Source organism: Condylura cristata, unplaced genomic scaffold (genome assembly GCF_000260355.1).
Source record: "Condylura cristata isolate star-nosed mole 26May11 unplaced genomic scaffold, ConCri1.0 scaffold00001, whole genome shotgun sequence".
Lineage (NCBI taxonomy): Eukaryota > Metazoa > Chordata > Mammalia > Eulipotyphla > Talpidae > Condylura > Condylura cristata.
In genome coordinates, this window is record NW_004567102.1 from 70,725,442 (window position 1) to 70,739,400 (window position 13,959).

Below are 13,959 nucleotides of genomic sequence, written 5' to 3' on the forward strand. Positions count from 1 at the left end.
GAAGAGGAAAGTCCTTAAGGAAAAGAGAAAGAACCTTCTGGCTGTGGCCTATAATTCCAAACAAGCCTTTGGGCCTAGACAGACAAAAGCAAGAAGGATAGACCAACGACAACAGTTATAATAACTACCGGAGGCAGTGCTGTTGCACTAAGCATCTTACCTGTGCAGCTGTGTTCAATATTCTCTCCCACCCCAAGAGCAGCCCATGAACTCACCTGAAGGTAAGCCATCTTCAAAGTTACCCAACCAACAAGTGAACTTACCTCTACCCCTAATACCCATCCTCTTACTTCTGACTCTATATACATTCCCAAGAGTCTATAATATCGTAAGTGAAGTTAGCCACTAAAGACGGAGCAGAGGCCAAGACACTCCTGAAGTAGCCTGCGTCCAGAGGCTGAAAGGGAGCATGGGCTACGTGACTGAGCCCGAGTTCAGCAGACTTATGCTTCCACGTCATGCTCATTCTAAGGTGCCCCTTCCCTGAGAAGACTTGTGGTTGAACTTCTGGATTCAATTCTGTCTTCCTCTCCTGCCAACTGTGAGTAGTTGAGTTCACATAATTTAAAAGCGTCTATACTGGGAATTTATTTCCTTCAACAAAAACAGCCCATGTGAAAGGGACAAAACTAGCATGGATTGAGTTTCTGGGCATGTTGCCAGCCTCTTTCCGTATATATATTTTTTCATTTTGTCCTGAGAATCAAATCTGTGAAGTAGGTATTATTAGCAGCACAGAAAGTCAAGGAGATGAATATGTCACATATTTAGAAAGTGGCTGGGGATCAGAAGCCATGTCTACATAGTTGCACTTTATGACATGAGGAGTAGGCTGACCAGAGAACCGGGGAGCACCCCAGGAGCCACCCCGTGAAGGCAATGATGCCATCCAGATTGGAGTCTGCCCTCGCTGCTGGCGCAGTGGGTTAAAGCGGAGCACTGCAAGCGAGTTGTAGCTGTTTCGGTGTGGATTCCATCCCTAGCCAGGGAGGTGACCACATGGCGTGGCAGACCTCTCCTGACCTGCTCACTGCTCTCCTCAGCAGTGTAGTTCATCAATCGGCCTGTTCTGCTTCTGTCTGACTCTGTCTCTGGTGAGTCCTCTCTCACCCCTGTGGCTCTGGGGTACTTGTAGTACCCCAGTTCTGTATGAATAAATAAATCAATCTTAATATATATATATGTTTAAAAAAAGAAAGAAAAGAAAAAGGAGTAAAGGAAGGGGGCTCCTATTTCCTCAATGTTCTCCCTGACTTTCAGAATTAAAGAAGAAAAATTGGTGAGGTTGTAGTCAAGAAGCTCTTTCTACTGCATCTTTACTCGGGGGTAACTGGCTTGTAAGCAATGCAAAAACAAACCAAAACACCAGCCCCTGGCAGGTGGAACAACACACACTATGCCCTCAATGAACATGAAGTCTCCTGCACTATTTGGTGAACTCAGCCCACGTAGGAAGATTCCAACCCACTCTCATTTCTCTGACAGTCTTGGCAGTATTTTCATTGATCTTTCAGAGCAAATGTGTTCCGACCTGCCAAGGATATCATCAAAGGCAACTACTCCTGAGAGGATGTCATCTACCAGAGAGAGCCAAAGGCGGCAGGGGAAGGTGCCTGGCATTGACATTTTCCACAGTAAAGCCATTTAGGTGGTCAGTGGGAGCCTGACGAAGAAAGCATGGCCTCCACTCAAAGAGAAGATTTGATTAACACAATCACATGTTTCCTTTAGGGAAATACAACTTAAGTCTCCCATAGGAAAGACAAAGGAGAGGGGTTTCTGATAAGACAGCTGAACCAGGTTTGAAATCACACACATCCCTGGCATCAGAGACCCCATGTGAGCAGACTGTGGAGGGTGAGGCTGTTTGGGGGAAATCTAGCGTCACAAACTACACCAAGCTGCGGCTCAGCGGGCAAAATAAAAACAAACTCACCATTCGATCCAGCTGAAAGAACTGTGGGAACAAAGCAAATAGCAATGTAAGCACACGTAGGGTTTACTGTTAAATTCATAAATCAACAGTGAAGGCTTGAAATGGAATCAGTTTCCTTTCCAAATGTTCAATCTGCTCATCCTCATCACATATAAACAACAAATGGATCATTTACTTGTTTCTTATTTCTGAAATGAATTGTGAAAATTATCCCCAAAAATAGTTTATATGTTTAGACTGCTGTTTTATATATAGCAACCATCTTTTGGTTTTTTGGTGTGTTTTTTTTTTTTTTTTTTTGGGAAGGGAGGGAGAGGGGTTATTATTAAAAATATATTTTCTAAGAGTGGCAGATATTGTCTAATGCCTAAAATTGAAAGCATTTATTGTCTAAATGGGTTGAACGTTTACCAAGTAATATTACTGTAGCCCAGAAGTGGTAATTTGGAGCTTCAGTTCTACAAAGCTACATCTTACCTCTTTTTACACTTTAACCTTTGCATGCTAGAATGCTATCAGTGTGAATACACTACCACTACACGTGATGAGACACTATTATGTATGAGCTCCTAGTGTTTGTGAAATTCATGGTAATACAACTTCCCAATACTGAAACTGAAGGCCTGACAACACTGCTAATGTTTACATAACTTCCTATGATAGCTATAAACAAACTTACTTCTTGGAAAAATCTTCCATTTTAAAAGTTTAGGATTTAGTGACAATAACCTGGATGCTCTTCAGTGCAACCACATACCTGAAAGTTTAGGTTGTGTCTTTTTCTTTTTGCTTGAAACTTTTAAGAACTCATCAATAAGCAAGTCGTTAGCACAAGCTCTCTTGTCAGGATCTGGTTCAAAACACTTCAATATGAAGGCCTTGGCCTCTCCCGACATGGACTCTGGGATCTCCGGGTGGACTTTAAACATTCCCACCTAAGACACAAGCATAACATAGCTTCTGAGTGGCACCTCATTACCTGAGCTCCAGCTTCCATGACTGGGTCCTCAGCACACCACCCTTCATCATATACTACAAACTAATGACTTTTCCAAAGTTACATGAGATGTGTTTTCTGTAGGCTCGGAATGTTTCCACCAAACTTTCATAACTTGATCAGTGACACAGACAGAATATCTAGCATAAGAAAGTAGGGAGTGGCATGAGTAATAATCCAGTTCCCAAGGATTTAGAACATATGAGCACACTCGCATGCAAAAAAGGATATTTTTAAATGAACTCATTCAGTTGTTCACAGTACGATATGCCAGTGACTGTTTGACTTTTTTCCATTTATATATCTCATTGAATTCTCCCAACAACCCAGTGGATTAAATATTTCCCTTGTTATAGCAACAAGGAAAACAAGGCTCATAGGGTGAGGTTAAGTGGTTACAGAAAGGCAGATCTGCAATTTAATGATTCTGTAAAGCTATTTTCTCACAAATTGCCGAGATTAAATTAGACAAATAGTATTTCTATCACCATTAGAACTTTCTTCTCATTGCTATCATTCTACAATTTCTTTTCAACAATGGTCTCATGCACTTAATACAGAAAAGAGGTAGGGAATCTTTTTTTTGCTATTATTTATTTTAGGTTTTTAAAATTTATTACATATGTAATAATGTACAGTTATTTATATTAATAATTTAGCCATTATTCAGTATCAGACACTGTTCATAGTACTTCGCATATGCTACTAAGGCTTCCTCAAAAACCTTTTATTAGCTAAGTACCACTTTTATGCCAATTTTATAGTTGAGGAAACTAAGCTACAAGAAGGTGAAGTCATTTACTTGAAATCATCAATAGCTTGACTGTAATGGAGCCTGAATTAACACTTTGGATCAGAGTCAGAACCCACACTAGCACACCTAAGGCGTGTTGTATGACCATCACCACATGAGTTCATAATAGAGCAACAGCTCAACGTGAAGTCTTAAAGATTGTTAAAAATGTAAAAGATGGTGGGCCCTCCCTGGTGGCATAATGGGTTAAAGCGCAGCACTGCAAAGCTGGCCATGAGCCGCCTCAACAAGAGTTCGATCCCCACCCCAGAAGTGACCCACATGGTGCGGCAGACCTCTCCTGACCTGCCCGCTGCTGCCCTCAGCAGTGTGCTGTGAGCTTTGTCAATCTGCCTGTTCTTCCCCTCACTCTGTCTCTGGTGAATCCTCTCACCCACTACACCTCTGGCCTGTACCCCAGTTCTGTATGCATAAATAAATAAATCTTTAAAAAAGAAAAAAGTAAAAGATGGGTCAAATAAAGAAAGACGCCATTCCGGTCAATAAAGGCAGCTCTAGTGGCGGCTCTCACTGCTTTCAATTTGGTTATGCTCTCCGCTTCTCTATCAGCAGCATCCCTTCAGTTTAAGCAACCTAGGTTTTTGTCACCCCTACAAGAGGCTACTAAGGGGACATGAGCTGGGAACATGGGTGACAGCAGGGTCAGGAATAATTATTGTCAAATACTCTGCATGGAGAACTGCAGATGTGGGAGTCTTGCTTCTTGAGAAATAGGTTCTGGCTGTAAATTTCCTCTGCCTTCTCCTGTGGCAGGGTATACTAGAGGAACGCAGGGGTGGGGTCACAACCTCGCCCTGTCCCTGGACTCCACAGCTGTGTTCTCTAGGCTCTCTGGGGTCTATTTCCATACCAAGTGCCCCTTACTGAAGATGGGGCTGGGTCCTGCTTGCCAAAGAGTTACTACTGAGCAAATTAACTGGCAAGAAGAACAGACCTGTAAAAAAGGTGATTAATATACTTAAAAACAGCAATTAAGATCCCTTATTTTAACTAGAGCTCTGAACTATTATCACAGAGAAAAATATTAAATACTTTTATATAATACCAACATGGATAAAAAAGTTCTTTCATCTCCCTCAGTGGCAGATTTTCTGACTATTTCTGAAAGAACTGAAATCATCTTCCATGCAGTTATTTATATTGCATTGTGAAAAGGTGGTCAAAGTTACACTAGCTCTCACTTTATAGTTGAGGAAACTGATTGCTTAAACTGAAGGGATTGCTTAAACTTTGAGGGAACCACAGACATTGCCTCTGAGGGCTGGGAATCCTCTTGAACTTAATGTGGGCTCAGGTTGTGCTTCTGTAGTCTCTTTTTCTTTTGCCTACAAAAATCTGACATGCACACAGAGAAAATGCCGTAGCTTTGAGAAGTTTTATCGATTACTTTCTATGACTATTTATGAAATATGACCTTGAACATAGCTGCTTGTGGTTCTCCCAGCTCATAGAAGGGTGGCTTCCCGGTGGCCATCTCGATGATCGTGCAGCCCAGAGACCAAATGTCTGCTGCTTTCCCATAGCCTCTTGGTCCTTTATCTATTATTTCTGGTGCCATATACTGAAGGGTACCTGGAAATCATTCAAACACAGTTACACTTTAAAACGAAGACAGATGAATATTGGCATTTCGTTTCTCTGCAGCAGTAAGCCAACTTTAAAAGCACAGTTTGGCTCTTAAGGTCTTACTTTTTTTTTTTTTTTGAGATCCATTTTTCTCTGCTGTTAATAAAAGTAGAAACAGCAAGTTTTGTAATGGAGTTTTATCAATGACATGAAAACAGCTTACTGATATTACCTGGCTATGAATAGATGATTTCTCATTTCCTAAGTGGAGTATAATTGAGGCATTGTTAACAAACTTCTAAAAATTAGTCATTTGAGAACAGAGGATACATCAATATACACTTTCTGTGATCAATTTTCCAAATACATGGAGACTGTTATGATGTACTAAGTAAACTTTTCCAGGAAAAACAGATTATTCACTTATTTCCTTAGATTATGCTTCTCCATTCCTTTGGCTTTCATTCTCACTTTTTCATCAGGAATGCATAAAGATTCTGAATGCTGTGGTTTAAAATTATGTAAACAATGTTAGAGTGTTTTATTCTGTAAGTCAAATACATGCGGCTCCTGTGGTGTGCCTGTGGTCCACAGAGTAACAGGTTTGAGCTGTGAGAGCAATCACCAGACAGGGAATGAACATGAGTAAAGTGAAGAAGAGATTTAGAAGGCTGTGTGGAATCAGAGTTGAAGAAGGATGTTTAGTAGAATGAAAAGAGCATTACACAGGGACCCAGGAGCCTTTGGTTCTAGTTCTAGACCACAGCTGTTTCACTGGCTCAAACAGGGGGCTGGAGCAGAACTTCTAATACTCCCTGGAATGATTTCTCAAAGCCCAATAATGAATCGGAATTCAAACAGGAGCAGATTACTGACACATCTGACGGGCTTGTGCAAATGATTCAATCAGGAAACAGGAGCCTCTCCAAGAGGTCGTACTGAATTCACATCCAGAGGCACTTGTAAAAAGGCAGTATTTTCTGATTCATAAGCAAAGTGACAAACAACCTTTTATGAATGCTTTCATGCATGGTTTAAAGGTAAAAAGTGCTACTACACAAAATTCCTCTAAACTGTTCCTCTGAATACCATGATTATAGGTCAGAAATTGGCTGCTAATCACAAAAGTGCATTATTTTCATCAAGTATTTTCATCTTGCCAGGTTTCCCTCCGACCTCCTCATCAAATGGCAGTAGCTCATGTTCCTCTTCACTACAACTGCACAGTCTGCTCTCAGCTTGGCTGGCCACATTATTGGCAGAAAATATTCCGCTTGGCAAAGGATGAGGTAACCACGCCCCTCAACTCACCTATGCTTACGGAAACACTGGAGTTTCTCTTCCTTTATAGTGTCCTCCAAAGTGATCACTTTTCTTGATATAAACAGAATCAAGTGGGTTTTTTTTTAAGATTTATTTTATTTGTGCATACAGAATTGGGGTATGGGCCAGAGGTGCAGGGGTGGAGAGGCGCTTCACCAGAGACAGAGTGGGGAGCAGAACAGGCAGACTGACGAAGTACACTGCTGAGGGGAGCAGCGGGCGGGTCAGGAGAGGTCTGCCACGCCATGTGGTCACCTCTGGGGCAGGTGGGGATCGAACTCATGCGGAAGTGGATTTAGCTTCTTAGTGCTGTGCTTTAACCTGCTGCATCACCAGGGAGGGCCTCAAGTGGTATTTTTAAAAATATGTGTGGAAGTTTAGCATGTTAATTTGTTGTCTTTAAAGCAGAGGTGATGAGAAAACTTTAATTAGGTGAGTTATAACTGATCAAAAATACAGTGGATTAAAAAATTGGACAATTCAAGTAACAGCTTAACAATTATGCAATGTTTTTATTCATCAGACAATATTTCAAATGAGCACTATCTGGTAATTGTGTTCAATTATCCCCATAAAGAAAATTCAAAAAAACCCCTGAACAGGCTCAGTCATGTGTTCATAGCTGCTCCTCTCTTTACTCACAAACACATGCCAGATGACTGTTTACATAAAGAGGTTTACAGAAGTGGGTAGTGAAGATATAAGTCAATTTGAATATTAGCCCCAGGGAAGCAAGTGAGAGTGCTTTAACTGTAAAACTTATATATCTTTATTTCAAAGTTAAAAAAAGCTACTTAAAAAAATCCACTTCAGAATTTCTTTGCCATTGCAACCACCCGAGTAGGAGGTACAGCTTAGTGGCTGAAATGTAAACTTGTGATGTCAGCCTAGGGGCACAAGAATGAAATTATAAGCAAAAGTAAGGAGGCCCTTGGGAGGCACAAGGGGTCAGGAAGAAATACTGCAAGCTGGTCACAAATGCTTCAGTGCAAGTTGGATCCCTGCCCCAGAGCTGACCCACATGGCCCAGCAAACCTCTCCTGTCTCGCCTGCTGCTCCCCTCAGCAGTGTACTTCGTCAGTCGGCATGTTCTGCTCCCCCACTTTGTCTCTGGTGAATGTTCTCACCTTCCCTGCACCTCTGGCCTGTACCCCAGTTCTGTATGCATAATTAAATAAATCTTTAAAAAAATAAATAAGTAAATTATATAGCATGTTAGAAAGTGATGTGTGATGACTTAAAGAGAACAGAGAAAGAGGATCGAGAGTGCCCCAATATTACTATGTAAGTGGGGTGGGGTGGCTGGAGAGGGCCTCTGGGCGAAGACTTGCATGCAGAAGGAGAGGGGATTATGCAGGCATTGGCTGGAAAAGTATGAGCATCAGAAGAAAGTACGTGCACAGGCCCCCCGCAGCAGGATTCTGCCTGGAGGGGTATAGGAAATAAAAGCAGGCTCATGATTCTGGCACATGGTGAGCATGGGCAGAGGAGAAAGGAACAGATCTAAAAGGTACTGCTCTAGGTCAGGCCAAAGCCTTGCCCCCAGCTGCATGGACTGTGGTGTTTATTTACTCCGAAAGAAAACTACTGCAGTCTCGGTGATTAGGATTTATGTCTAAAAAGGATCTCTCAGACTGTGGTTTTGAAAAATAGACAGTAGGGGGCGAAGCAGGAAGTGGCTACGGAATTAATGAAGAGAGAAAGGTGGCAGCAGTGATGTACTCAGCAGTGATACTCAACAGAGCAAGGTGAGGAAAAGAGGCGGTTTTGGAGACATGTTGAAGGTGGGCTTAGAGGATTCCTTGATGGATAGGGGGCTGGAATGTGGGAAAGGGAGGCATGGTGGATAACCCTAAGTTTGGAAGGGTTATCAACTGAGACAGGAAGAGTGTGGGTGGAACAGGTTTGGGGAGAAAAGATTTAATTCTATTTGGCATGTTAAGTCAAGCTGGAATTACAATTCCATTGCATATTAGCTCTCTGGGCTCAGGCAAGTTGTTTAACCTCTTCGCACCTTCATTTTCCCACCATAAACTGGGGTAAAGATACCTAAGGATTAAGGTTGATGTGTGAATGTCAATGAGATAACATGTGTAAAGGACTTAAAACAGTCAGCCATGTAGTAAGCATTTCAGAAATGATGGTCCCTATGGCCTTCCCTGTTATCGAATTAGTAACAGGTGAATCAAAACAAGGGCTATCACCTCAGGCCCTGAAGAAGATGATGAAGCAGCTGCGACTTGGCTAGTGCTGCGGTGAGTAGACCTTGGGCCCCAGGAATCACAGTGGCAGACGGAATAAAGCACATTAGTGACAGACGCCTCTCTCACGTGAGCCATTGCAAGAGGTTCAGGAGGGCAGCTTTACTGTATCTTACTGGGGGTGGGGAATCTTAATCCCCCCCCCAAAAAAGTGTTTCAAGATCAGAATATATTAAATTAATATTGTCCAAATAATGTGACAGTAGGGATTTCCCCTGCAGAAATTACTGAGTCTCAGTAGCATCTAACATGTCTCCTGCCAAGTTGAGACAGTATGAAGAAACATAAAGATGTTTAAACTTACTAGGAGGCTGGAGTTTATTTTGTTGAAACAAAACAAAACCAAAAAGCATTCAGAATGTATTTACTTCTGGGCTCTGAGGACTTTCATTGCTGTGTGAATGTTCTAAGATGAAAACTTACCAAATTTCCCTCTCTCCCCATCATAGGCTACCAGAACAGATAATTAGCAAGGAGGAGAGGATGATGGACTTGAGAAGGTAAAAGCAAACAGTAAAGGGTAGGTTCAATATCTGGGTTTATCATTTACAAACTGCTGTGACTTGGGTGTGCTGTGTCTCGTCTCTCCATTTCCTTAATGGCAGAAGAGGGGTACTGCTACCTCCCTCATAGAGTTCAGAAATGGGGACATCTGGCCATTTTTGCTATATGTTAGATGACAGATTACTCATTATCTTTTCTAGCTATTTTTTTCTGGTAATAAAACCCAGAACAGGCAGGATGATGTGATAAGAACAGGGAGGGGAAGCCAGTGCTGAAGATTCGGATGCCTCTCTGCCTCCTGGACAGACATCCATTTCTCTGTGCCTCAGTTTCTTGATGGCTACTGTTCCCTTTTTGGAAATTACTCAGTCTCCACCCTCTCAGGACTTTGCTCTAGAGGCAGTCCTGGCACTGGGTTGCCTAATTTCTCAGACAAGCTCTCTCTTCACCCCACTTCTGAGCTGGTGAGTCACTTCCTCTTTCTGAATTGAAATCCTATGGTTATTTATGTTGTGAGCAGAGGAATACATCACAGAGAGTAAATAGACTAGGAAAGAGGGAAATCACAGTCCAATGGGAAGTGATTAAGGTATGATGAAGAATCACGAAGGGGTTGGACTAAAGAAATACTAAAAAAAAAGTCTTGTCAGGGTTATAGTACAAGTGGGAGAGAACAATGACATGAAAAGAAAAACAAGTAACAAACTGAAAGCTTCAGAAAAAAACCTCAATAGTATTAAGAGACTGTGCAAGTTATATAAATACAGAATGAGGAATGAGAACAGGCCTAGATCAAAATCTATAGAGCATATTTCAGTGAGCATCAACAGATAGCAACATTCATGTCTGTGAGAACACAGACTACACTTATCTCTCACACTATGCTCAAATGCAGCAATTATTTCTCTAATTACAAAAGATCTGTATCATCATTGCAAAAACATACCCGTAAAAGTTTCAGTACATGGATTTATGCCAGCAAGCCTCTTTGATGTTCCAAAGTCAGAGATCTTGAGGACACCACTGTAGGTATTAATCAACACATTGTCACCCTAGAGAACAGAGGATTTTAATTAAAAAAATGTTATCTTTTTTCCAATACTGTTTTTTTTTTGACTTGCAAGTTTAATGAGAAAAGACATCTTTAGAGCAAGCAAGGACTCTAATTTTATACTCTTATTTAATAGTTCCTCTCAGTAGCAAATTCTTGACACCATTTTTGTTTACACATTATCAGATGTTTAGTATCTGCTACTCAGGTCACAGGTCAAACACTGTTTCTAATTAGAACTTGTAGTTTAAGCTAGGAGAGGCTATTGTGATATGTACGAGAAATTGAGTATGATACTCTTAAGTTCCCAGTCACTTTACATTCTTTTCTAAGTTGTTTTATTTCTTGTTCTGGAACATTTAGGGACAGCACAAATAAATGGACTTTTGCAGTGCGTTAGGAGTGGTTAACATTAACTTATTTTCAGTAGCTCAGTGTTGGTTAGAAATAGGTTATGCTTGAGTTTTTTCTTTTCTTTTTTTTTTTTTTAGATTTATTTATTTATTCGTACAGAACTGGGGTACAGGCCAGAGATGCGGAGGGTGAGAGGATTCACCAGAGACAGAGTGGGGAGCAGAACAGGCAGACTGACGAAGTACACTGCTGAGGGGAGCAGCGGGCAGGTCAGCAGAGGTCTGCCGCGCCATGTGGTCACCTCCGGGGCAGGCAGGGATCGAACTCATGCGGAAGTGCCTTTAGTTTCTCAGTGCAGTGCTTTAACCCGCTGCGCCATCAGGGAGGGCCTGAGTTTTTTCTTTTTAAAGAAAATCTGATAAGTTTTTTCTGTTCAATCTACCTACATGTGATACTCATGAGAACGGCGAGATTGTATTTTTCTTCATTCCCACCATGCATCCACTAATTCCGTAAGTATTTATTGAGTAGCTATTCACAAGGATACATGGAGCCTGTAAGCTCCATATCCTATTCAACTTTGACCTACTGTGCCCGCAGCCCCTCAGTTGACTAAAACGGTGGCAGACAGGTAATGAAACTCGGTCTGCTGGTTGAATATGGTAAAGGAGTTTGTTCCTTAACAGAAGAGGTCAGAAATGAATCTTAGTAACTAATTCAAGGCAGAGAGCCATCTTGTATTTCTGCTATTTCTAAGATTTTATTCACCATTTAAATGATCATTTAGACTTTTATTTAGACAACATGACTTTTACAAATAAAACAATTATCCACTAAGGCACGTAAGGAAAATGAGTCCCAATACATTTTACCTTGATATCCCGGTGAACTATCTGATTGTCATGGAGGTACTTTAATCCTTCCAGTATCTGCTTTGTATAAAAACCAATTGTTTGCTCATTGTCTTTCAGAGGGCCCCATTTGGAACGAAGGAGAGCAGAAAGACTGCCTGTAAAGCAGGGCAAAAGAGTAAAATTTTATTCAAGTAAGTTCTTTAAAGCACTTTATAAAACTGACGTAGGCTAACATTTATGAGGTTGTCACACTGGCCTAAGGGCTGTACTGGACACTTGGGCTCAAATGTGAATTTAAATTCTGAAGATAATCATCAAACATAGTCATAATAAAAACAGACTCATTGGGTAACCTTAATTCAAATCACAATAATACTAAGGGATAGAGTGTGTGATCCTAAAATATACCACTTTAGTATGGAGTAATCTTAAGACAACTAAGACCCAAAGATCAGGAAGAGTTTTGATATTCCTCATTTCTGCTAATAGAATTTTGATAGAGGGTCTCTTCCAGGAAGGAAGTATCACCACTGGGTAATACAGTTCAAGAGGTTGGGGGTGGTAGATTGGGAAGAACCTGGCAGAGTCTGTTTGTTAAAATTTCTCGTCCTATTGTCTTTAGCCTGGCCAGCAAACATATACACCAAATATGCGATAGTTCATCTTCTTGTGACTTGCCTTTCTTCCTTTTGAAGGCCCTTACTCTCTTTCTCTGAATGAGATCTGAATGAGCTATATTATTTATGCTATTTATATACATCTTTGGAATTTTTAATGTGTATGTAAAGTCTCTGGAGGTACCTAATTACATTTTTTTTCTCCTGTTAATCTTTCTGATATTTGTTTGACTCTTGAACCAGCCAAGGAGAACCAAGGGTGGAAGGTGGAAATTTCTCCTCTCTGACAATATTAAAATAGTTTGGCAATTTATTTGGCTCCTAATAAACTGTAAGGTAACGTGACATGCTTAAATTTTCTTTTAAATTCCACCAGTTTACTCTTCTTCAAGACTCTAGACATTTATATTTTTTAAAGAAAGAAAAATATCTCTTACCTCCTGGGACCTGCTCCATAAAGATTTTAATGAAACCATTTTCACTGAAAGAGCCCAGATATTGGACAATATTTTTGTGCTTCAGATGTTTATGCAATGCTATTTCTTCATGGAGAGGCTGGGAGTATCTAAAAAGACATAAAAATGTCAATGGGCTAATTACATCTCCAGACTTTAGTCTACATATTTAAGCAATGCAAACTGAAAATGTCAACTTAAAAAAATACTCATATGTATAAAATAAAATTTAAGGCCCTTTTTTCTTACAGCATAAATTCTGTGATGTTGAAACCACGACAGAAGTGTTTAGTCACTACTCTAAGCCTTCGGTACTTAAATGTATTAGCTCACTTCTCACAATAACCTCATGATAAGATATTATTTATATGCTTACCTTACAGCTAAGGCAATTGCCCAACATCTCAAAGCTAGTAAATAAAAGAGCCAACATTTGTAACCAAGAAAATTGTAATTACCCATATGACTTACTTTCTTCAATAACATGACTTTCTGTTCCATTGATGTCATAACCTAACTTTATTATTCTAAGACTATTACCCAGGAAGACAGAAAGTGCAAATAACTTTAATGTTAGTTCTAGAACTTCATACAGATCATCTCTTCAACAAAAACACAAAATCACATCTCAAATCTTCTTAAGGCCTTTGCTTTAAAATCTTCATCTTACCAGCAACTCTATTTTTCTTTTCTTCTTTTTTGTGCAATCCTAACCAATTACTACCCTTGAAAGATCAGCTTTAAACCAGACTTTAAAATCATATACTTGGTATATGCTGCTTTATCAAAATATAAAATGAAAGTAGTTTATATTTCTGGAATAACAGAATATACTTCTGACAATTATTTGAAGTACTATAATGCTGGTAAGCTTTTAACAACCCTGAATAAAAGGTAACTCCACTACAATTGTATAACTAATTATGGAAGGGTGTCAGCAGTCACAAAGTACAACTCAATGCTATTCATTAAACTTTGTTCTTTTGTACACTGAAGACTGCAGATGCGAAACACAAACCAGGTGCCTCATACTTGCTTTATTCCTACACACAAAAATTGCTGAGAATTTGTAAATTTAAATCAACAGAATGGATTTTTTTAATGCCAATAACAAATACTAGAATTAGGTAACACTGAATAATACTATTTTCATGGAGTTTTTCTAGGATAAACTAGCAAGTTAAATAATCAGCAGATTGTGGCTCTCCCTGGTGGCGCAGCGGGTTA

General features: G+C 40.2%; 1 protein-coding gene across 2 annotated transcripts in view; it reads right to left on the minus strand.

Annotated features, from left to right (window-relative positions):
• Window positions 1-13,959, minus strand: part of MAP3K5 (mitogen-activated protein kinase kinase kinase 5) — a 198,912-nt gene that overhangs the window by 29,201 nt on the left and 155,752 nt on the right. For both annotated transcript variants that reach the window (XM_004673883.2, XM_012722711.1), the window contains exons 16-21: window positions 12,715-12,842; window positions 11,679-11,815; window positions 10,348-10,453; window positions 5,162-5,319; window positions 2,694-2,871; window positions 1,937-1,957 (exon numbers count right to left, since the gene is read on the minus strand). In XM_004673883.2, the coding sequence (XP_004673940.1) occupies window positions 1,937-1,957; window positions 2,694-2,871; window positions 5,162-5,319; window positions 10,348-10,453; window positions 11,679-11,815; window positions 12,715-12,842 (728 nt within the window). The remainder of the gene's footprint in view (window positions 1-1,936; window positions 1,958-2,693; window positions 2,872-5,161; window positions 5,320-10,347; window positions 10,454-11,678; window positions 11,816-12,714; window positions 12,843-13,959) is intronic.